Source organism: Chiloscyllium plagiosum, unplaced genomic scaffold (assembly GCF_037043375.1).
Source record: "Chiloscyllium plagiosum isolate Xiang-an unplaced genomic scaffold, Cpla_swu_hap1 HiC_scaffold_18, whole genome shotgun sequence".
In the NCBI taxonomy this organism is placed as follows: domain Eukaryota; kingdom Metazoa; phylum Chordata; class Chondrichthyes; order Orectolobiformes; family Hemiscylliidae; genus Chiloscyllium; species Chiloscyllium plagiosum.
Genome location: NW_028270156.1, coordinates 32347911 through 32370914, shown reverse-complemented (window position 1 = coordinate 32370914; position 23004 = coordinate 32347911). Strand labels below are relative to the sequence as shown.

General features: G+C 40.0%; 1 protein-coding gene across 16 annotated transcripts in view; it reads left to right on the top strand.

Annotated features, from left to right (window-relative positions):
• The window catches only part of LOC122557729 (F-actin-monooxygenase mical2-like), a 296049-nt gene that overhangs the window by 236202 nt on the left and 36843 nt on the right, over positions 1 to 23004 (top strand). For all 16 annotated transcript variants that reach the window (XM_087996423.1, XM_087996422.1, XM_087996419.1 and 13 more), the window contains 3 exons: positions 5112 to 5186; positions 10876 to 10973; positions 14704 to 16141. In XM_087996423.1, coding sequence (XP_087852549.1) covers positions 5112 to 5186; positions 10876 to 10973; positions 14704 to 16141 — 1611 coding nt within the window. The remainder of the gene's footprint in view (positions 1 to 5111; positions 5187 to 10875; positions 10974 to 14703; positions 16142 to 23004) is intronic.

Genomic DNA, 23004 nt, shown 5'->3' with positions numbered 1-23004 from the left:
TTGCAGCAAGTAACTCACCTGATACCCCAAAGCCTGGTCACCATCTATAAGGCACAAGCCAGAAATGTGATGGAATACTCCTCATTTGCCTGGATGGGTGCAGCTCCAACAACACTAAAGAAGCTCGACACCATCCAGGACAAAACATCCCTCTTGACTGGCATCACATCCGCAAGCATCCACTCCCTCCACCACTGACGCTCAGTAGCAGCAATGTGTAATAGCTACAAGGAGCACTGCATAAATTTGCCAAAGATCCTAAGCCAGCACCTTGCAAACCAACAACTACTTCCATCTAGAAGGATAAAATCAGCAGATATCTGGGAACACCACAACCTGCAAGTTCCCCTCCAAGCCATTCACCATCCTGACTTGGAAATACATCACTGTTCCTTCACTGATACTGGGTTAAATTCCTGGAATTCCCTCCCTAAGGGCACTGTATATCATTTACTTCTTTAGGTGGTTTCAAAGATTACCTCCCATTGAAACGTCTCACCGTGCAGAAGTTTGGTTTTTATATTGATTGACTTACATTGCCAGGATTGTGCTGCTAAAAGAACTCAGAAAGTCTCTAAGGTCACTTTTCCTCCAGTAAGGGAAACCTCACTAACATTTTGATCACCAAGTTTGTCTTCAAAACCCTGAACCACAGTCTGGCTTTGCCTTATATGTTCCTTCAGGAAACACTTTTCATTCTTATGTCTATCTATGTGGTAAGGCGAGCTATCCCCTAACTCGTATATTTATACCTGCCATCTCACGGTGTTAGTTTGGTACATGTTTCTTGTCAATTTGCCTTCTAATTTGTTTGTAAGCATAAAAAGGTCCTCAACTGTAAGGACTTCTCATTTTCATTACGTTCCCAATCATAGAGTCATAGAGATGTACAGCATGGAAACAGACCCTTCAGTCCAACTCATTCATGCTGACCAGATATCCCAACCCAACCTAGTCCCACCTGCCAGCACCCGGCCCATATCCCTCCAAACCCCTCGTATTCAAATACCCGTCCAGATGTCTTTAAATGTTGCAATTGTACGAGAATCCACTATTTCCTCTGGCAGCTCGTTCCATACACACACCACGATCTGTGTGAAAATGTTGCCCTTAGGTCCCTTTTATATCTTTCCCCTCTCACCCTAAACCTATGCCCTCTAGTTCTGGACTACACCACTTTCAGGGAAAAGACTTTGCCTATTTATTCTATCCATGCTCCTCATGATTTTATAAACCTCTATACAATCATTTCCATAGTCCTTATTGTTTTCCAACTCTGACCTTTATTCACCTTTCTAACTCAACCTGGAATACTATACAACTGCAAAATCTCCCTGTCCTACAATCAGAGTTCCTTTCCAAAGTTGCTGACTCTGTTCACATCGAGATCCACTTTCAGATCTTCTACGACACTCTGCTTTCCATATCTGTACCTCATTTTGCCGAGGTAAAAATCACACAACACCAGGTTATAGTCCAACAGGTTTATTTGGAACACTAGATTTCGGAGCGCTGCTCCTTCATCAGTTGATTGTGGAGAATAAGATTGAAAGACACAGAACTTATAACAAATGTTTACAGTGTGATGTAATTGAAATTATATATTGAAAAAGGCCCGGATTGTTTGTTAAGTCTCTCATCTTTTAGATGAGATGACCGTGTTGGTTTCAGTTCTTTCATACATAAATCGCAAAACCTTTTTTAAAAGTCACATTCTCAAGTGAACTTTAATAATTGATGTCATGTCAGCCCAGATAAGATATTGAAGGTGTGAGCTTCCTGTGAGGCTGTCTGTGCCACAATGGTCAGACTGATTCTAATCTAAAAAACAGATTTACAGAACCTTACATGGATTCATGCAGTTTTTGAGCAAAGTAGTGTAATTCTACAAGTACAAATTCACCCCACAAACTTATACGTGTATGTGAGTGTGTGTGAAGTGGGGGGTGCATGGGGTATGAGTGTCTGTGAGAGGTTGTGTGTATATGTGTGAGTGTGAGTGTAAAAAGGTTTAAGTTTGTGAGAGGGTGTGTGTGGGAGTATATGAGAGAGGATCTGAGTGTGTGTGTGTGTGTGTGTGTGTGGGCCATGGGGATGGCCTCAACTGGGACCTTGGATTCATTCACACTACAGGTGACCCCATTGCACCACACACACACACACACACACACGTACACACACAGACACACACACACTCAGATCGTCTCTCATATATTCCCACATACACTCCCACACACACCCTCTCACAGACTTAAACCCCTTTACACTCACACTCACACACATACACACAACCTCTCACAGACACTCATACCCCCGATGCCCCCCCCCCCAAACACACACAGAATTACTGTTTACTTTGCTCAAAAACTGCATGAATTCAATTAGATTCTGTAAATCCTTTTTTTAGATTAGAATCAGTCTAACCATTGTGGCACAGACAGCCTCACAGGGAGCTAACACCTTCAATACATTGTCTGGGCCGACATGATACTAATTGTTAAAGTTCACTTGAGAATGTAACTTGTAAAAAAGGTTTTGTGATTTACAGATGAAAGAACTGAAACCAACCTGGCCATTCTAAAAGATGAGAGACTTAACAAACAATCTGTGTCTTTTTCAATATATAATTTCAGTTACATCACACTGAAAACCTTTGCTATAAATTCTGTGACTTACGATCTTATTCTCCACAACCACCTGCTGAAGGAGCGTCGCTCCGAAAGCTAGTGCTTCCAAATAAACCTGTTGGACTATAACCTGGTGTTGTGTGATTTATAACTTTGTACACCCTGGTGTCTCCAAATCATTTTGCAAATCCATGGATCTTTCCTTTTCTCCCTCATCTTGCACATGTTTTCTTTCCTGCTTTCCTTATAATGGTGATACTCTTCCATTCTTTGGCACATTTTGGCATATATGGTACTTTTCTGCCTACTTTCTGTTGTCCTCCGGGGAAGATAGGCTTGCCCTGCGTGTTTGTATCTCTCGTCTATCTACAACAAACCCTTTAAGAGCCATAAGGGCCAAAACCTGATTCTGATGTTTGTCTAGTATCTGTATATACAAAGTGCATGGTGTCTTGTCACTTCCTACAGCTTGTTCAGATTCTGCCAGAGTGTATATAATATCAATGAATCTTGAGGAATGCATCCTAACAATTTGGTTTCTAGGTTGTAAACTTACTGTCTTTCCAGTGCTACCAATCTCCCTGGATCATTCCATACATTTTGCCTTCTTTTTTCTAATATACCACATCCACTTGATTAACATTTATTTCAATCCCTTATGCAGTGCTGTTAGGTTTTTCAAACTGTCCCTATAGGTAGGGCACTCAAAAGCTCAGAAAAAGTGAAACTAATTATAATTCCTTTCCAAGCTGGAAAATTATAACTCATTCCTGATAGAATTTTTGGATTTCTCCCAAAAACAATTGATATGGACTGTAGCCTCCAATGATTATAATGAGGTCTTCCCATGCACTGCCCACACCAGGACAGATATTAACTTGCAGCTTGGTTGGTATGCTAAAGTTTTAAGAAGCATCTAATCTCTCACTGCGTGATTGCTTTTATCACAATCTTTTACTGAAGGGAGTTTCTGCTGCCAGAGTTCATGATCAAAAATTCATATTTTCACACATACCCTGAAACTCTTCAATGGGAAATTCCCTCACATTGTCAGTCAGGAATTTAGCCAGTACCGGCAGTTTAGTTCCAATCTATTTCTCTGTTGCCTTGCCCATTATAGCGTTTTCCTCTTTACTAGATGTTGTTAGAGGCTGACTAAACCTCGTTGCAAGGTCTGTGAAGTGATATATTTTCTTCATCCATTACTTTCAAATCCATGGCCACCACTTTCTTATATATCTTGCTTATGGGAGGTTCACAATGTGCAGTGGTGGAAACTGCCTCTAACTTGTTAAGATATCAAATTTATTGCTGATTTCTTCTGTATGTTTAGTGTATAGCCCTTTACTCCTGTATCCTTTAGTGGGATTTTTAACCTATGAGTTGATAATGGGTAAACTACTGATGTAGTTTTATGGTAATTGTCTTCTGACTAAGTATCATTGGACATGAAACATAGAGTGTTTCTCTCTATGGATGCTGCCACACCTGCTGAGTTTCTCTTGCACTTTATGTTTTTGTTTCATATCCCTGCTTCATTTCTCAATCACTCGTATGACTCAGCTTCATAATCATAACTCAACACTTGGTTTCAGCCATTATTCTCAAAAGTAACTCAAATTTGCAACCTTTCATCTGAAAGGAACTCTTAATTCATAATGTTCCCCTGCAGGCAACCATCCTCTGCTGCCATAGACAAATTACATCTAAGCTTATTGAGTAAATAGAATACAGGACTCCAAGTCTGTGTGCATAAAGTTTATTGACTACTCAGTCATGCACCTCATTCCACACTTAATACCACTTATTATCCCTTTATATTTTCTCAGTTACTTAATTAGTCAATTAACCCCAGTCAGTAGTGAAATAACCCCATGTATCAATCTCCGGGTTACCCTTTATTTATATGTGCATAGTACATGTCACTGACCCAGCTATTCCAGAGCTGACTCCTAGAATGAGCAGAACCCTGACACTCCTATTTATATCTGTCAGCTAGGACTCCCTGATTGAACCAGGTTAACAGCCCCAATCAGGGAACTCATATTCTATGAGGTCGACCTGGCTCAACCCGTTCCAATCACTACAAGCAGCTTAACGTTTCCTTGACTAGTAATTTGTACATTCACAAGTGTACATGTTCATCTGGCTCTGCTGGTGAGAGGCTGAAATAGTAGCATGATATGTTAACATAGGCAGTTCCTCTTATCAATGTTGACTAACAAATTAGAAATATAAAAATAAGGTGGAGGTGTATGACTTCACATTAGGAACGGAGATAAATATGTACGCTTGTCAAATTATTCCTTATGCTTCCAGCCTACATTACCCAAAGACTACACTTGGTCACGACACTCTGTATGTGGTGCTGAGGAATATTACCTAGGATTCCTTACAGAAATTACTTCAATCATTTTTAAGTGACTCTTTCACACTGAAGTCTTCTTTAATACAATTATTTGTCTTCTCTGTTTTATGTCGCAGCACTAAGGCGAGCTCAGAGCTTCAATGCTCCAAGAAGCAACAGGCAAGAGACATGGAGGAAGAAAATGCAGACCAGTAAGGAGAGAAATATGATTACATTTCATATTTGTCATGTATATCGTTTTCATATACCCTGCTTGAAAAATCAACATCGATAATTGGCAGCTGTACTTTCAACTATCTGGGCCCTCAGGTTTGGTCTTACCTCCCTAAACCATGGTTTGTTGGAGGTGCTGGTGTTGGACTGGGGTGTACAAAGTTAAAAATCACATAACACCAGGTTATAGTCCAAGTAGTTCAATTGGAAGCACTAACTTTCAGAGCGCTGCTCCTTCTTCTCTCTTCTCTCTTCTAAGACAGTCCTTAAAACCTACCTCATTGAGCAAACATTTGGTCATATATCCTAACATCATCTTGTCAGTCTATCAAACTTTGCCTGAAAATTGCTCCTGTGAAGAGCTGTGGGACATTTTATTGTAGTAAAGTTGCTATACAAATGCAAATGTTTATTTAGTGATTTGTGATTGTATGAAGAACATTACTTAAATTTTATGTCTGCCTTTGGTATGTGATTAATGGAGATTAAGGGTCCAAACTTGCCAACTTCAACGCAACTGAGAGAATAATCTTCCTGTTTAGGAAACTTATCACTTCTCAAAAACATCCATACATTGCTGCCAACATGCAATGAGTCTAGTTATGTAGGCATTTGGGGCACCTTTTGGACATGTCACAATACTGTTCCTTTTCTGTGTCCTTGGTTTTTCCTCAGAGTGGTCGTAAGCCAGCTCCTCGTTCTGAGGCGGCTAGATCGATAGATGAGAAAGGATTTTGAGAGGCCTTTTGTTTATATGAAAACAGATGAGACTTCAAGCCAAAGTGGCCATGTTTTAGAAGTGACCTGTCTAATGAAAGGGGAGTGGTCACTTCTGAAAGCTAAAGTTAAGTTTGAGGCAGTTCAGCAGTGAATTATGTGGAGAAAGGCTGCTAGACACTCTCTCCTTCTGCCCTTCTAACGTTGAGCTGTAAGCCTTTGTTTCATTTTTACTTAATTAAGCATAATTAAGTATAGTTTGGATAGACTGAGTTCTGTGGGTGTTCTTTATTCTGTTCATTTTGTTTCATTCCGTAACTTTGTGAATAAATCTTTGTCTGTTTTAAAACCTGGTTGTCAACCTAGCTAACTTATTCCAGGTAATTGTCACTGTACACTTACCAAAACAAATTGCAAAGTTATGGTCTGGGCTGCAAGCTTAAGAATGTTTTGAGTGGTCTGGCCTAGTCCATATTAGACAAATTTGCACTGCAAGATCTCATTGACATTGACAATTCATCCTAATCTTTAACTCAACTTGTAGTAGTACCGTGAAATATTTAAAATCCATTAGAATAAGTAGAATTAGAATGTGGTACCTTACCTGAGGCAGGGCAGCAGTCTCTCAGTACTGCTCAGAGAGTATCAACCTGGATTCTGTGCTCAGCTCTTGGTTGGGTTTTGAACCTATAACTTGCTGACTCATGGGAGTCACAACTGCCAGCAGGCAATCTGTTGAAATTGGTCATTATTTTTTACCCATCTCTAGTTTCCTTTTAGAAGTGGAACAGAATCATCTTCCTGAACTATGTGCTTATGCAATGCTGGATAAAAAGGAAGACTAAATCCATTCTAGTGTGTCAGTGACACAGGATTGTCTTGCGAACTTTAGTCTTCCTTTTATTGATTCTTTCTCAAGAGATTTGAGAAAAATCACCCTCCGGACAAGCACACACAAGTTCCACTTGTAGAATTTTATTGTACCTTCAAGATAAAGTCAAAACTATCACTACTGTACAAGGTTTAGTTATAAAACAAAACATTACATTGTCAGCTGTGCAGTAATAATGATATAAGAGATAACCAGAACTCTAAAGGATGATCAGTCCTTGTGTTTTTTAATTCATTCACAGGATGTGGGTGTCACAGGCTAGGCCAGTGTTTATTACCCATCCCTAATTGCCCAGAGTGCAGTTGAGAATCAACCACATTGCTGTGGGTCTGGAGTCCCATGTAGGCTAGACCAGGTAAGGATAGCAATTTCTCCTGTAATGGGACTCAAACCCAGGATCCCAGAACCTTTGGTCCATTTCTGCATTAATAGTCTGGTGATAATACAGCTAGACCATAGAACATAGAACAATACAGCACAGAACAGGCCCTTCGGCCCACGATGTTGTGCCGAACATTTGTCCTAGCTTAAGCACCCATCCATGTACCTATCCAATTGCCGCTTAAAGGTCACCAAAGATTCTGACTCTACCACTCCCCCAGGCAGCGCATTCCATGCCCCCACCACTCTCTGGATAAAGAACCCACCCCTGACATCTCCCCATACCTTCCACCCTTCATCTTAAATTTATGTCCCCTTGTAACACTCTGTTGCACCCGGGGAAAAGGTTTCTGACTGTCTACTCTATCTATTCCTCTGATCATCTTATAAACCTCTATCAAGTCACCCCTCATCCTTCGCTGTTCCAACGAGAAAAGGCCTAGCGCTCTCAACCTATCCTCGTACGACCTATTCTCCATTCCAGGCAACATCCTGGTAAATCTTCTCCGCACCCTCTCCAAAGCTTCCACATCTTTCCTAAAGTGAGGCGACCAGAACTGCACACAGTACTCCAAATGTGGCCTAACCAAAGTCCTGTACAGTTGCAACATCACTTCACGACTCTTGAATTCAATCCCTCTGCTAATGAACGCTAATACACCATAGGCCTTCTTACAAGCTCTATCCACCTGAGTGGCAACTTTCAAAGATCTATGAACATAGACCCCAAGATCCCTCTGTTCCTCCACCTCACTAAGAACCCTACCGTTAACCCTGTATTCCGCATTCTTATTTGTCTTTCCAAAATGGGCAACCTCACACTTGGCAGGGTTGAACTCCATCTGCCACTCCTCAGCCCAGCTCCTCCATCAACAAGTGTTGACTGCTAGATCCTCCTGCTGAGATGGCTGACCATATATTCCCCTTCTACCTGCAGCTCAGTGAAGAGTTAATTAAACATCGTGAGTGATAATATGATTCATCAAGTCTAGTGAATTGATAGTTGAACTTTAAGCTCTAGTTGGTCAGGTCACCATACACTGACAGTAGTAAAGAAATTTGACAGCCTTTGGCTTTTATACCATTTACCAGTGCAGGCTGTTTGTGAACGGTTCCTCATTTACTGATGCTCAGTTGGACCTGATAGGTTCACATTGCTAGTTGTCAGTCGTTATTTGTCTTAGTCAAAACTCATTATTTCTCAAGGTCTATTCCCTCCTTCCAAAAACAAATGTCTCATCTCTGAGCACAATGGCCTTGTTCAGTTTGATAACACAGCCTGAAAAAAAAGTTTACCACACAACATCACAGTTCAACAAGTTTTAACAGTAACAAGTGCTTTTCCCAGCACTCAGCATCTCAAGTTATAACAGCAACTTGGTTCAAAGAACAGGGCAATAATTAAAATCTGCACTTTTTTTACAGTGATGTAGATATGAAAGACATTTGTTATCAGCTAGTCCTGTGGCTATAAGTAATTTTGGTTGAAAAGTAATTTGGTTGATACAAATAAAATGTTTGAAACAGCATCAGGCTGACTTTTTACTTCATAGGCAATGAGGTGTTTGAAGTTTAAACACTGTTACCATATAGGAAAGATGACACCCAGTTTGCACACAGCCAGTTCTCACAAACAGAAATTGCTAATAGAAAGGTAATATATTTTTAGTAATGGTACTTGAAAGATAGATATTGTCCAGGGCAATGGGAAAATTTCTATTCTAAACAGTGCCACAGAATCTTTTACATCTGCTAAATATGGCAGACAAGGCCTCAGCTTAACATTCATTCAAAACATAGTGTTTCTGGCAGTGCAGACCTGCATGGGAATGTTCACCTGCATTTTGAGGTCGAGACTTTGGAGCCCACCACCTTCTGACTCAGATGCAAGAGAGTGCTAGCTACTGAGCCATAGTTTGACATTTATGGAGCAATTCCTGCTTTGTTAAGATTAAAGAGATTGTTATGGCTTGCCTGTTGTTAGATTAATTAATGTTACCCTCAAAATGGTTCTTATTGCCTTAAATGCTTGAATTATGTAATTTGATGTTTAGCAATTCTTGGATTAATGTTATGTTCCTTAAAAGAGCAACTTGAAGTGAGACAACAATGAGCAAATCAGATTTCCCATTAAAGCCAATCTAACAGCTTTAATTAATTTCTAAAGAAAGCTTCCAACAGAAAAATATATTATAATCTTATACCTGGTGATTTTAAAATACTGTACCTTGCTAAATTAGTATGCTGATAAATTGTAGAAGTAACTTTTAACTTGGAGAATAGTTCCAAGCTGGAGAGGGGCTGAGCAGAAATGTCGATGAGAAGGAGGAGTGGTGAACAGGAAGGGTCAGAGAAGTCAACGGTCATGGAGTGGAAGAGTTGGGGAGGAGGAGGAGAAGGACCATGAAATGGGAAGGTTGGCAGCATAGGGTCAGGCTGCAGAATAATCAGGGAGCCACATGCAAAGTCCCCTCCAAGTCCCATGCCATCCTGATTTGGAATTATATCACTGTTCCGTCAGTGTCACTGGGTCAAAATTCTGAAACTCCATATGCATATCACCTTCTCAAGGGTGAACAAGAAATGTTGGGCTTGCCACTGATACTCACATGTTATGGATAAATAAAACCAAAGACCAAAATAGACCAAGTGTTGTCATTTTCTTCACTGTTGTGCCTTTAACCGCCTTGAGAGGGCAGTGATACTTCATCTTGCAGGACTGAAATAATCCTGGATTATTATTTATTCAATTGACTATGTGATTAATATGTACCAATTCCTGTTTATAAGTGTATGTAAACTATAATTTTAGATTAGATTCCCTACAGTATGGAAACAGGCCCTTCGGCCCAACCAGTCCACACGACCCTCCGAAGAGTAACCCACCCAGACCCATTTTCCTCTAACTAATGCACCTCGCACTATGGGCAATTTAGCATGGCCAATTCACCTGACCTGCACATATTTGGACTATTGGAGGAAACTAGAGCACCGGGAGGAAACCGACACACACACGGGGAGAATGTGCAAACTCCACACAGACAGTCGCCCAAGGCTGGAATTGAACCTGGGACCCTGTGCTGTGAGGCAGCAGTGCTAACCACTGAGCCACCGTGCCGCCCCATTACAATTACAGTAAATAGCTTATACAATAGGAATGAGTGATTTGTTTTCTTTCAACACCTTAAAATCACTGATCATACATGAAAGGTTGCTGAGAAATATGATAATGTTAGAAGATGCCAACCTACCAGGATTGCCCTGGAGTCTTCAGGAATTGAAGATTAATCTCTCGGATAGGGTGGCAATGAAAACCTGTGTGTGAAAAATCACTGGGTCGGGCAAACTTTTCTCATGTTTTTGTAAACATTCTCTTTGAGAGTTTTTGTTCGGTATACAATGTTGGAGATGGGGAGATGGTGTTGCGAGGGTGAGGCAAGAATAAGCCAATCAGGCAATGAAGATGTTCGCTTGCCTTCCAGTTGGCTGAGGATCCACAAGAATGAACAAATGAGGACGAGTCAGCTGGAGGTTGTACAGTGACATCTCTGGGAACTGGTCCAGTTGGCAATCTCTAGATTGTGTGCTTTATACATTTTTCCATTCTTTAATTGTTTTTCAAATGAGAGTTGTAGTTAGATTGCCTAGAGGTAAAATCTTCCATTTCTCTATTAAAGAACTCCCTCAGCTACTGTGGAAAAAGATTGAACCAGCAATGAGAGAAACTGCCTTGAATCAAGCGAACTCCACTGAGAGTACAGACCATGTCACTCAGGTATGGAAGTCAATCGTTACCTATTGGCACTTGCTTTTCAGTTTGATTCATAATAACTTAGGAACACAGTTAAAAGAAAGGGAAGGGTTTGCATTTCCATAGTGCCATGCACAACCCCAGATATGCTCTACATACTTCACAGCTAATACGTTATCTCTGAAACATGACTGTTGTTGTAATGTAAGAAATGCAGCTGCTAATTTGTGCATAATAAGCTCAATGAAACAACAATGGAATAAATAGCCAGATCGTCTGCTGGTTGAGAAATAAATATTTCTGGAGGAAAGGAAGATTGCGCCTTGTACATGTTGACTGTTGGATCTTTTATGTTGAATTGTTGGGGTCATCGCAATAAAATGTCTCACTCAAAATATAGCAACTCTCACATTGCAATGCACCTCAGCTCTGTCACTGTCACCCAGATTTCAGGTTTAAGTCTTTGGGGTTGAACTGATTCAGAGGAAATATTGAGCCCTGGAACAAAATCACCATGGACAGCCTGACTGGTCCAAAACTGGAAATGTCACTATGTTCCTCTTGTGGAAATCAATGCATTGAGAAAAGGAAAAGGAGATTGTGAAATTTACAAAAAAAACCTTATTGACGGGGGCAAAATTGTAAATACTAATATTTACAATGACAGTGACATTCTGCTGATCTGTGCAGCTGAGATATTGAATATGGCAAGCGCTTATCAGTCTTCAGTGCTGCTCATGGACTTGAACACAAACAGACGGGGGCATTGTTAATGGACAAAGCCAGTGTAATCTCTTAATTAGCACAGAATGTTCCTTTGTCTCATGGTCCTTGGAGGCACGGCATGAACTGGCTCATTTTCTGTTGGTTATGGAGGCTCAGCAGATTTATACACTTATAGCGAGGCACAGAATAGAAAGCTCCGAAACAATTTGCTGGTACATTTCTCAATAATCTGTGAAACATAACTAAAGGAATGATAGGCAATTTAGGAATGTTCTTTTCCAAGATCTTGTTCGCCCTTTATGTTCTTTGATATTATTTGTTTTGATCTGATGGATCCAGGAATCTGCCACCATGGAGTGGGAGGATTACACATCTTTGTCAACATGCCTGGTTAGACCATTTGACCCAGCAAGCCACTGAAGTACTGCCTTAAAGGGGCAGGCCAGGTTATCAGAAGATACACCCCAGCTGATGAGCAAAACCACAGGAGATCTGTTAATTCTAATGGAAATTCCCCAGTCAATTCTATAAATTAGGGCCCAGATTGAATCCTGGGAGGAAATAGAAGGTCAGTTCTAAACTAACCTGCAAGGTTGATTTTGAGGCCAGTTTTACACTGATCCAATTACACTCAGTATTGAAATCAATCAAGTGGCTACAGTCCGTGTGTGAATGTGTGTGACTGAGTGTGCTTGTGTGCCTGGAGGAGCATATCTCTGGGTGTGAGTGAGTCTCTGTATCCATGTGTAGTATAAGTAAGTGTGAGTGAGTGAGTGTGTAGGTGTGGGGCTGTGCAGTGTGGTTGTGAGTGATAGTGTGTGATTGAATGTGAATATTGAGTGAGTTTATTTGAATAAGTATGGGGGTGTGGTTGTGTGATTGACCTGTCAGTAGCTGTGGATGTCTTTACTACTTAGCATCCTTGCCAAAGTGGAGATTAATGTCCACAGTGGAGCATTGACTGAGCTATAACAGCTGCACTCCTGCTGTAATGGATAGACCCCCACTTTATTAGCACCACCCCCCCCCCCACCCTCACCTCTCCAAGGTCTCCAATACAAAGTTCCTCCCCCCTCACCTGTCTCACTGAGGGAGTCATGAAAGTTTACTAGCCTTGCAATGTTTGGCAAGCACTGGTTTAGACTGAGTTTCACCAGGCAATGTAGTCATGCTGAATTGAGGGGAGTGAGAAACGATTCCAGCCCATCCCAGTACTATTCACTCTGGGATACCACATAGATTTCAGCACCAGTGAATGGACAGCAATCAGGAACCGAAGTCCTGGGTTTTGTTTTCCTCTTGGGCACTGTACAAAATTCTTACCCGTTTCCCGAACCTACTTATCACACACAGTCTCAAGTGAATTATAGCCTTTTCAGTTTTTTGTACACTGAAAAAAATATTTTTGCTGGCATGTGGAGGAAGAGTAGCAGGATTGGGTCCAATTCGAAAACTCTTTAAAAAATCACAGACATACTAAGCTAAATGGCCTCCTTGTGCACCATATGGTTAGTTGAGCTCAAGGGATAGAACATTGGAATCTATTATAAAAGTGGAGATTAAGTGCTGTACATGGGAAATATCACAGAGGATGGTGAAATTATTCAACATATGTTTCCTGAATCTGTGAAAATTCCAAATAAGAAGTTATCAATTGTATTTGCACATTCTGGTAAGTTCCTCAGTCCACCATTCTCCCTTTGAAAACAACCTCCCACATATAGAGGCCACCCCATGTTATGAATATGTTTGATGAACATGGTTGGAATATTATCCGCAATAGCTGCTGTAATTGGGTGCCACTTCGATCTGACCCCCTCTTCAACTTTACTTGAGTTTTATCTTGTGAAGGACAATTCTGCCTGGCCAATAAACTTTGGTCTTGTGTTCTGTTGCTCATACCCAAGGAATTAATTATCAGTCAGTAGGTTTTCAAACATGACTGAGGGGTGAGCAAGAAGCTAAATACAAGCTAATTGAATATTTTAATTGAACAGTAAATTGAGATTTTATTAAATTCACCTCAACACATTGTCAGCTTGTAAAAGGAGATGATTTAATTGGTGAGGAATGTTTATGTGAGGGTTTTATGTCTGCCAGGTGCTTGTGATGCGCTCAAGTGTCTCAGTTTATTACAAGTGCAAAGCAATCTGACAAGAACCACAGTCATTTCATGCCGAGATCATCTGCTCTGGAGCCTGAAATTTACAATAAACTGCCCTTTGACTGACCATGGGAAATTGGTTACATAGATTTGCCTTTATAAACCAATTTTGTACAGAAAGGACCTGAGTAACTGGATTTGTAAGAACAGATGAATTAACAACGATCACTGAATAGTGATGTAATTCCAAGTCTGCTTGGGATGTGGTTTGGAGGGGAACTTGCAGGTAATGGTGTTCCTGGCCTTATCCTTCTGGTTGGTCAAGATTTCTTGATTAGAAGGTACTGTTAAAGGAGGTTTGACCAGTTGCGTCTTATAGACCTTTGTGCCTGTGAGGTTTTTGCCTCATCTGTAACACTAAAAGCCAAGCAGTCAGGCATTGACTGTCAGGGTTAAAGGTATAGAGAAAGTGAGGACTGCAGATGCTGGAGATCAGAGCCGAAAATGTGTTGCTGGAAAAGCACAGCAGGTCAGGCAGCATCCAAGGAGCAGGAGAATCGACGTTTCGGGCATGAGCCCTTCTTCAGGAAATGAGTCCTTCTTCCAGGGTTAAAGGTATGCCAAAAATCTGTATTGTTGAGCAGACCTCAAGAGGCAGAAAAAGGATGTTGTTGGAGGGAGGAAGAGGATAATGCCAGAAGGCTTTTAGCTGTTGCTCTCCTGCAAAGATTCTGCAGAAGACAGGGGAAGAATAAAATTAACTGCAGGAGAAAATGGGATTGATCCAAAGGGAAAACTGAGTTAACCGAAAGTGGGATAGTGTTAATCAGAGTGGAATGGGATTACCTGCAGTCTCATTAGAATTAACTAAAACAGAATGGCTAGCTTTATGATATACTGACTTTTAATCTTCTTTGCTCCCAGGTTCCCTCCATCCGCAGCCCATCTCATCTGACAAGAGGGCATTCGTTACCAAGCAGGTCACCAAGGCAACAAAAAGCTCTCAAGATTTCAAAGCTCTCTGTCAGAGTTTCTCCACCACAGGTAACCAGTAACACAGACATCCGACCGACAAGCAATCAGTTCCATCCATCTCCAACATCCCGTTCCACCAGGAAAGCCCACAAATTGTCTCTTTGGTGTAACAGTGGCTCAGAGAATGAAGGACAAGAAGTTGTGGCTGGTTCACGCCTCAGAACTAATAGAATTGCAAAGGATGACAGCACACTCATTTCAGAGGCCTCTGCCTCATCAGATCAAGGGACTAAACAGACTCCTCAACCAAAGTTTACTGTAACTGATGTTGGTGGATTGGGTGAGCCAATGTTACAAAAGCCACCATCCCTGAATAGACAATCAAACCAGCTAGTGAAAAGTTTGGCTCACTCACAAACACAACCATCGCAGTCAATGGATTGGAACTCCTCAGTCACAAGTAAAGCAACTATGGAGGACTTGCAGGAGACTAAAGAGGCTAAAGTAATTGAGGATGCTATTGGAAAGATTTATGGTACAAATCTTGACACAACGAAACCAAGTGAGCCTAAATATGAATCCTCAGCTTTAGCACAACCAAGCATTTCAACAAGTTCTGGCCTGCACAGCCCAACAATGGCTTCTCATCTGGGAGGGGCTTCTTCTCCCGGTGGTAATACTTCAGGTAATGATTCTCCCAAATCCCCGCTCAGCTTCTTAGTTAATGCGTTTAAGTCTTTCTCTTATGGAAAGAGCCCAGTGTCACCAGACAGTGTGGAAAGGTCGCATGATAAGAAACCAAAGACAAGATGGGCCAGAACTTTTCCAAATCATCCTTTCCATGGATTATCTCTCAATAGATTCCATCGTTTCACACAAGGAACACCGTTGTCCTCCCAGGATACTGAACAACCAAATTCAATTCTGCCAAGTTCGCCTCTTCTAAATGAGCCGATGGACATATCATCAGTGCCTCCCAGCAGATCAGATCACAGAGATTTACACAATATCTCACCATTGAACAGTGCAAATGAAGACTTCAGCCCAGTGCGAAAGAAGGAAGTTTCAAATTCTAGAGACAATATCTCAATAAACACTGTTGATTCCAGTCAAATAAAGCCAGAGTTCAACTCCTATATCCAAAGGAGCAATGCACTATTTTCTTCACTGAGACTGGGCAGCACAAAAGCTGAAAGTAATGAGAAACCAGTCTTGGAGTTGGATAGTTCTACGGTGACTGGTTCAAAGAATGACATTTGGACAATCTTTGCCAATTTCAAGAAGAAGAACGTTAGGAGGACGGAGATGAAGGAATCTCTGTCTAGTGTATGCACCTTGTCAGATTCTCCTAAACTCCAGCATGTTAAAGAATGTAACAGACACCCAGGTACTCTTTCTCTTTGTGGCAAATGAAAATGTTTGAACCCAGAAGGATAAATCAATCTTTTCTAAATGGAAATAAGGTGGGGAAGAAGCAGAGTGAATTAGGAATCCAAGTGTAGAATTCACCAATACTGAGTTGAAGTTCAAAAATCAATTTAAAATATTAATGGAACAGAATACTAATAAAATTGATCTCAAAGAGCTTAAAGTGAAGCAGTGGTAATGCTTTTGGACTAAAATCCTGAGTGCTCTGGGGACACAGGTTCAAATCCCACCAAACCTGGAGGGATGTAAATTCAATCAATGAATCCAGAATTGAAAGCTAGATTTAGTAATGGTGACTGTGCTGCTACTGTCAATTGTTGTAAAAATCCACCTGGTTCACTAATGTCCTTCAGGGAAGAAAACCTGATGTCCTTACTCAGTTTGGACTCCGTGGTTCCAGACCCATAACAATGTGATTGACTCTTAAATGCCCTCAGAAACTGCCTTTTCAGTGATAGCCTTATTTCATGAAAGAACAAAGAAGAAAAAATGGCTATATCTTTCAAAATGTTAGTAATATAAGACATATCATCAAAGTATTATATTGTGCAAAACAGGTTATTTGGTCCAACTGGTCATGATCATCCTCCCAACTTTGTTTTGTCAAACTACATCATCATATCTTTCTACTTTTTCCTCCCTTGTATACTTACCTAGCTTCCCTTAGATGCATTGAGATTTTGTGAATTAAAAGCTTCCACTGATATTGAGTTCCACACTCACTATTTTCTGTGAAATGAGTTTATTTCTGAATTTCTTATTGGATATATTTTTGACTAACTTACATTTACGGCTTTAATTTTGGACTCTATGGAAAATGGAAACATCATTATGTCAACTTATTGGAATCCTTCATTATTCTAAAAACTTCAATGGGATCTTCAAAGAATAGTTATCAACCATTCTGCCCATCAAGCCTACTCAGCCATTAAAGAAGATCAGGGCTGATCTGATTACTTCACATTCCTCTCTATCCTCGATAACCATTCACTCCCTTGTTTAGCAAGCATCTATCTATATCTGCCTGAAAAAATATTCACGAGCTCTGCCTCCACTCCTTTTGAAGAAAACAGATCCAATGACTCATGCCCCTCTCTGAGAAAACATTTTTCTTTATCTCTGTCTGTAGTGGGTGACCCTTCACTTTTCAATAGTGACCCCTAGTTTTAGATTCTTCACTATCCTCTTCACATCCGCCACATTTAAACCCCTAGGTCATTTATGTTTCAGTGAAGCAGCCTCTTATTCCTCTAGACTCCAGTAGATGGAAGAAAAGCCTCACCAACCCTTTCTAATAAGACAGCCTGTCAATTCCAGATATTAGTCCAAAAGATAATTTCTGAACTGTTTCCTATGCATTTCCATCCTTTCTTAAATAAAGATACCTATTGTATGTACAGTGTGCAAGATGAGATCTCATCAATGTGCTGCATAACGTAAGAATAATTTTCCTACTTTTCCCGTCACAATAAATTATAACATTCTATTACTTTTTCGCATTAGTTACTGAACATATTATATAGTATCTATCTTTAAAATTCATTTTTGCACTTCTTCAGTGTTTATTCTTCATAACAAGCAATACTGAATTAAATAACTGGGCCCACAATCTAGTCCTTAATTCTCAAAATGGATACACAGGTTGGTGGCAGAACACTTATGAATATTTAAGTTGGTACCTTGTGTTGTGTGATGGAGAGTTATTAATATTTCATCAAAATAGATTTGTTACCTGGTATCCTTTTGAAATTTTTATTTCAAACTTTAACTAGACAAGATGACGCCAATAGTTTTACATCTAGCAGATGTTCACAGTGTAAATACGCTTCCCAGAAAATATAAAGTGCCCAAGGCTATTTTGTTTGAAGCTACATGGCTGATCTATACCAAGAAGCCATAGCAACTTAGAAGGCCATTGAGAGCTCTCACCATTTTTCCTGAAAATATTAATTCATGTGATTTATATGTTTGAGTGCACAATTGCATAGGCAAAGTTTCCAATCTTGGCTTAGTGGAGCAATGTCAAACAGTTGTTAGTTATCTGTTTCTCTTGTCTTCAATAGAAGTAAAAATAGGAACAGATGTAAACTACCGATGAGTTAATATCGCCTGCTTTACACTACCACTCAAAGCTAATATCCACCTTGTCCTCTTAGAAGGTGTACATGCATGCAAACAGACAAATTACACAGAGAGAGAAAAAGGGAGAGAGAGAGAAAAAAAAACTGTTTCCCGTCACATGTGAATCAGTAACTGAAGAATACACACATTTATAGAGCAATGCGACAACTGGCATTGGAAATAACTGGATAGTTCTTTCAAAGAACTCAACTGACTACCTCCTACCTCCTGTGCTGTATCATTCTGTAATAATGTATGTGCATGCATTTCCTTCAGCATTTTTCCATTATTAATTTATTTCCAATTTATAGTGAAACCAGTTATAGGAAGGATGTTATTAAACTGGAAAGGGTGCAAGAAAGATTTATTAGGATGTTACTGAGACTGGAGGGTTTGAGTTATAAGGAGATGCTGAATAGGCTGGGACTTTTATCCCTAGAGCATCAGAGGCCGAGGGGTGACCTTATAGAGAATTATAAAATAATGAGGGACCTAGATAAAGTGAATAGCCAAGGTCTTTGTCCCCAGGGTGGGGGAGTCCAAAACTATAGGGCATAAGTTTAAGGTGAGAGGGGAAAGATTTAAAAAGGACCTAAGGGGCAATGTTTTCACACAGAGGGTGGTACATGTATGGAATTAGCTGCCAGAGGAAGTGGTAGAGGCTGGTACAATTACAACATTTAAAAGACATTTGGACAGATACATGGATAGGTAAGGTTTGGAGGGCTACGGGCCAAATTCAGGCAAACAGGACTAGTTCAGTTCAGGAAACATGGTCGGCATGGACAAGTTAGTCTGAGGGCCTGTTTCCATGCTGGACGACTCTATGACTCCACATTAATGTCTCATACTGTAGTTACATTCCTACTCCCTCTTTCCAGTGGAGTTACTGCAAAGTTGGAAGTGTGTAATTTAAGTGTCATTAGTTTACAGAGGGGGTTTCCATGATAATTACATAAGAAATAGGAGAGAGAGGGGGACACTCAGACCCTCTGTACTGCCGTCCCCCCAAATCGATAAGACCATTACTGATCTGTCCCTGGTTTCAAATCTTCTTTCATGCCAGCTCCTCAAAGCCCTCAACTCTTCGATATTTTGAAAATTGTCTACCTCTTCTTTGAATACTTTCCATGATCTAGCCTCCAGAACTCTGAAGTAGAGAATTTGAGACAATCATTCCACTCTGACAGAGGAAATCCTTTGGATGTCATTTTTAAGTCAGTGTTCTCTCATTGTATAACCATGTCCTCTAGTTCAACATACCTTGCTGGTGGAAATATCTTCTCAATATTTCTCAAGGCATTTCAAAGCCTTTCGATAAGATCAACCCTTATTCTTCCAAATTGTAATGAATAGAAGTCTATCCTTCTTTGCCATAATTTATACATCAACCCTTCACTTGGAATCAGCCTTGTAAACCTCTTTTAAACAGTTTTCATCAGCAGTGTATCCTTTCTTACATACGGAGACCGAAACAGCACCCTGTACATTGTTAAGTCTCGCTGGGTCAACAAGCTGGAAATCAAGCCTGTTATTCCCAGGGCTGTGACAAAAGTTAAAGATTTTTAAACAATGCAGAGTTCCCCAACTTTCCTGACTTTCAGACACAGGTTGACAAAAAGCACAGACTAACTTGCTATACTGAGCAAAAAATATGACTTATTACAATTAGTTAGGCTCATTCTGTTGGTAAACGATTATGAACATTAGCATAAAATTCTACTACTTAAAACATTAATCCTGCATGATTTTGGAAGAGGGTAAGACTGGGGAACAATAATTACTGGTAGTTCAATTGTTCCTGGTCAGACAGTGACTGAAATTATTCTTTTACTGATCAGAATACTGCTTCCCTGTCATCCTTCTCTGGAAGCTTTCACTGGTTTTCAAAAGGCCCAGGGAGACAGGTACACAAAGGTATCTGAGTTATTAATTATAAGCCATAGCTAAAGGAAAAATAAACAGTTTATCTTCAGGTGTAATGTGGCTTTTATAGTAGAGAGCAGACGTGGTTCTTCAGCTGTTGGAGACCTGATCACTTCTAATTACCTTATTCTCATGCCCAAGCTATTCAGCTCACTGAGAAACAATCAAATACTTGTTAGCAGGCAGTAGGCTTTTGACATCAATAGCTGGTCACTAGTCCTTAGATCAATCAACCACTTGTTGCTGACTCAATCTCCATCTGTAAAATCACTTTGGCTCCAGGTTATCTACGAAGTCCAACTACTGCTTGAACAAGTAAATGATGCTTATTCTGCATGTCAAGTTACTTGTTTTTAAACACTGCAATAATCCTTCAGCAATTCTTGGTCTTGAGAACAGTTATTTTCCCATTACTATACCAAAAAATAAAAAGATACAGCTTTTCCAACAAATGTAACAAGACATTTCTATTTTTAAAATCCAACCCAGTAATAAAGCTCAAAATCCCATTTGCTTTCTCAATAATATGCTTCACCTACATAACCATTTGTGTTTTATACACAAGAATACAAAGATGTTTCCATGTAGTGCTTTTTGAAGTCTCTCTCAATTTAAAATATAGTCTTTATTTTGATTCTTCTGACCAAAGTACATGACTTCACACTTGCCTATGTTAAACTCCATCTGTCCCATTTTTGCCCACTCTTTCAATCCTTCTATATCCCTGCAGATTCCTCATATCCACATCACAACATGCTCTCCCACCTACTTTTGTATTGCCAGCAAATTTGGATTCATCACACTCTGTCGCCTCCTCCGAATCATTGATATAGATAGTAAATAATTGAGGTTCTCTGACAGATCCTTGAGGCACTCCACTAGCTACGTATTTCCAATCTGAGAAAGAGCATGAATCTGCCATTCTGTCTTCTGTATTTAACTAGTCCTCAATCCATGTTAATACATTACCCCAACTACCATGAGCTCCTTTCTAGTGCAAATAACCTTTTATGTGGCATGTTGTTGAATGCCTTCAGAAAATCCAAATCCAATCTTATTGGCTGTCCTTTATCAACTCTGTTTGTTATATGTGTGAAGTTAGGAATTTATAAATGATATATAAAATAGTTGAGAGCAATTTTAAAATGGGTATTAAACTATATCCGTACATGTTGATCTCCTAATTGTCTGCAGTTTTACTCATTTGTATAATTTCAGGCATTTAATGTACTATGAGTTATTCTGTTGCCAAGCTAAAGTCATGTCACTTTAATGCCAGAAAGCACAATTGCTGCTAATAAATCCCAGAATTCATACAGAATTTATGTGAAAATTTATAGATGGGCATTGTCCAGTATTTTATGTTCCTGGAGTGGTTTTCAATTTAATATTTGAAGTATAACATGATATTTGGAGAGATAAATAATAAGTGTTGATAGTAAATGATTTCTAGGCAAGCTAATTTGATAGTTATGAGCATGAGAACTGTATTTATCACACATCTAATGCACTTCATATCTGACATCACACTTTGTTTCATAGATCTAAATAATTATTTCACAAAAAGCTGAACAGTAACCTAGAACCAATTGTATAAAACAAAGTTCATTATCAAAGCAACAGTTAAACTCTTCCTGACCTGAACCTAATAATTAACCTGGAATCAAAGAATCCAACAATCCTTACAGCAAAGAAGGAGGCCATACTGCCTCTCTAGTCCGTACCATTTCTGTGCAAGGGAAACTCACCTAGTTCCACTATCTTTCTACTTTGCTGTTTCTCTACAATCTTCTCACCTTCAGATGTTTTCCATAGGATGTGGGCATCAATGGCAAGGTCAGCGTTTGTTACCCATCTCCATTGCCCTTGAGAATGCGGTGGTGAGCCCTCTTCCCAAACCACTGCAGTTTGTCTGGTGTAAGGAGTGGTGATGGCCTAGTGATATTATCACTAGACTATTAATCCAGAGATTCAGTCAATCTTCTGGGAACCTGGATTCAAATCCCGGCATGGCAGGTGGTAGAATTTGAATTCAATCAAAAAAATCTGGAATTAAGATTCTATTGAAGACCATGAAACTATTGTCGATTGTCAGGAAAAGCCCATCTAGTTCAATAACGTCTGTTTGAGAAGGAAATCTGCTGTCCTTATCTGATCTGGCCTACATATGACTCTAGTCCCACAGCAATGAGACTGACTCTCAACATCCTCTGAAATGGCCTCACAAGCCGCTCAGCTGTTTCAAATTCTACAAAGTCTTTACAAAGCAACCTCTAGCATTTGACTTGCAACTACTCAGGAAAGCAGTTCACCACCACCTTCTCAAGGGCACTAGGAACGGGCAATAAATGCTGGCCAGCCAGTGATGCCCATGTCCCATGAATGAATCTTTTAAAAATGTTCATCACAATGCTTTTGGGAAGGGACTTGCAGGATTTTGATGTTTCCTGAAGGCACTGGGTACAGCAAACACTCTAGCAATGGCATTAAACTGGCTATAAAACTGACATCTTATGATCACAAAGTAGCCATGTCCTTAGCATACGGTTCCAGTACAACAACAACATTGGAATCTATCCAACAATATGGACAATTTCCCCGTTACGCTCACTCACAAAAAGTAAGTCAAATCTAATATGGCCAATTACCACTCCATAGGTCTAGCTTAAGTCATCACTAAAGTAATGGAGAGTTTTGCTGGCAATGCTCTTAAGCGGAAAGTTCTCAGCAATAATCTGGTTACCAACGCTCAGTTTGGGTATTGGCAGGGCAATT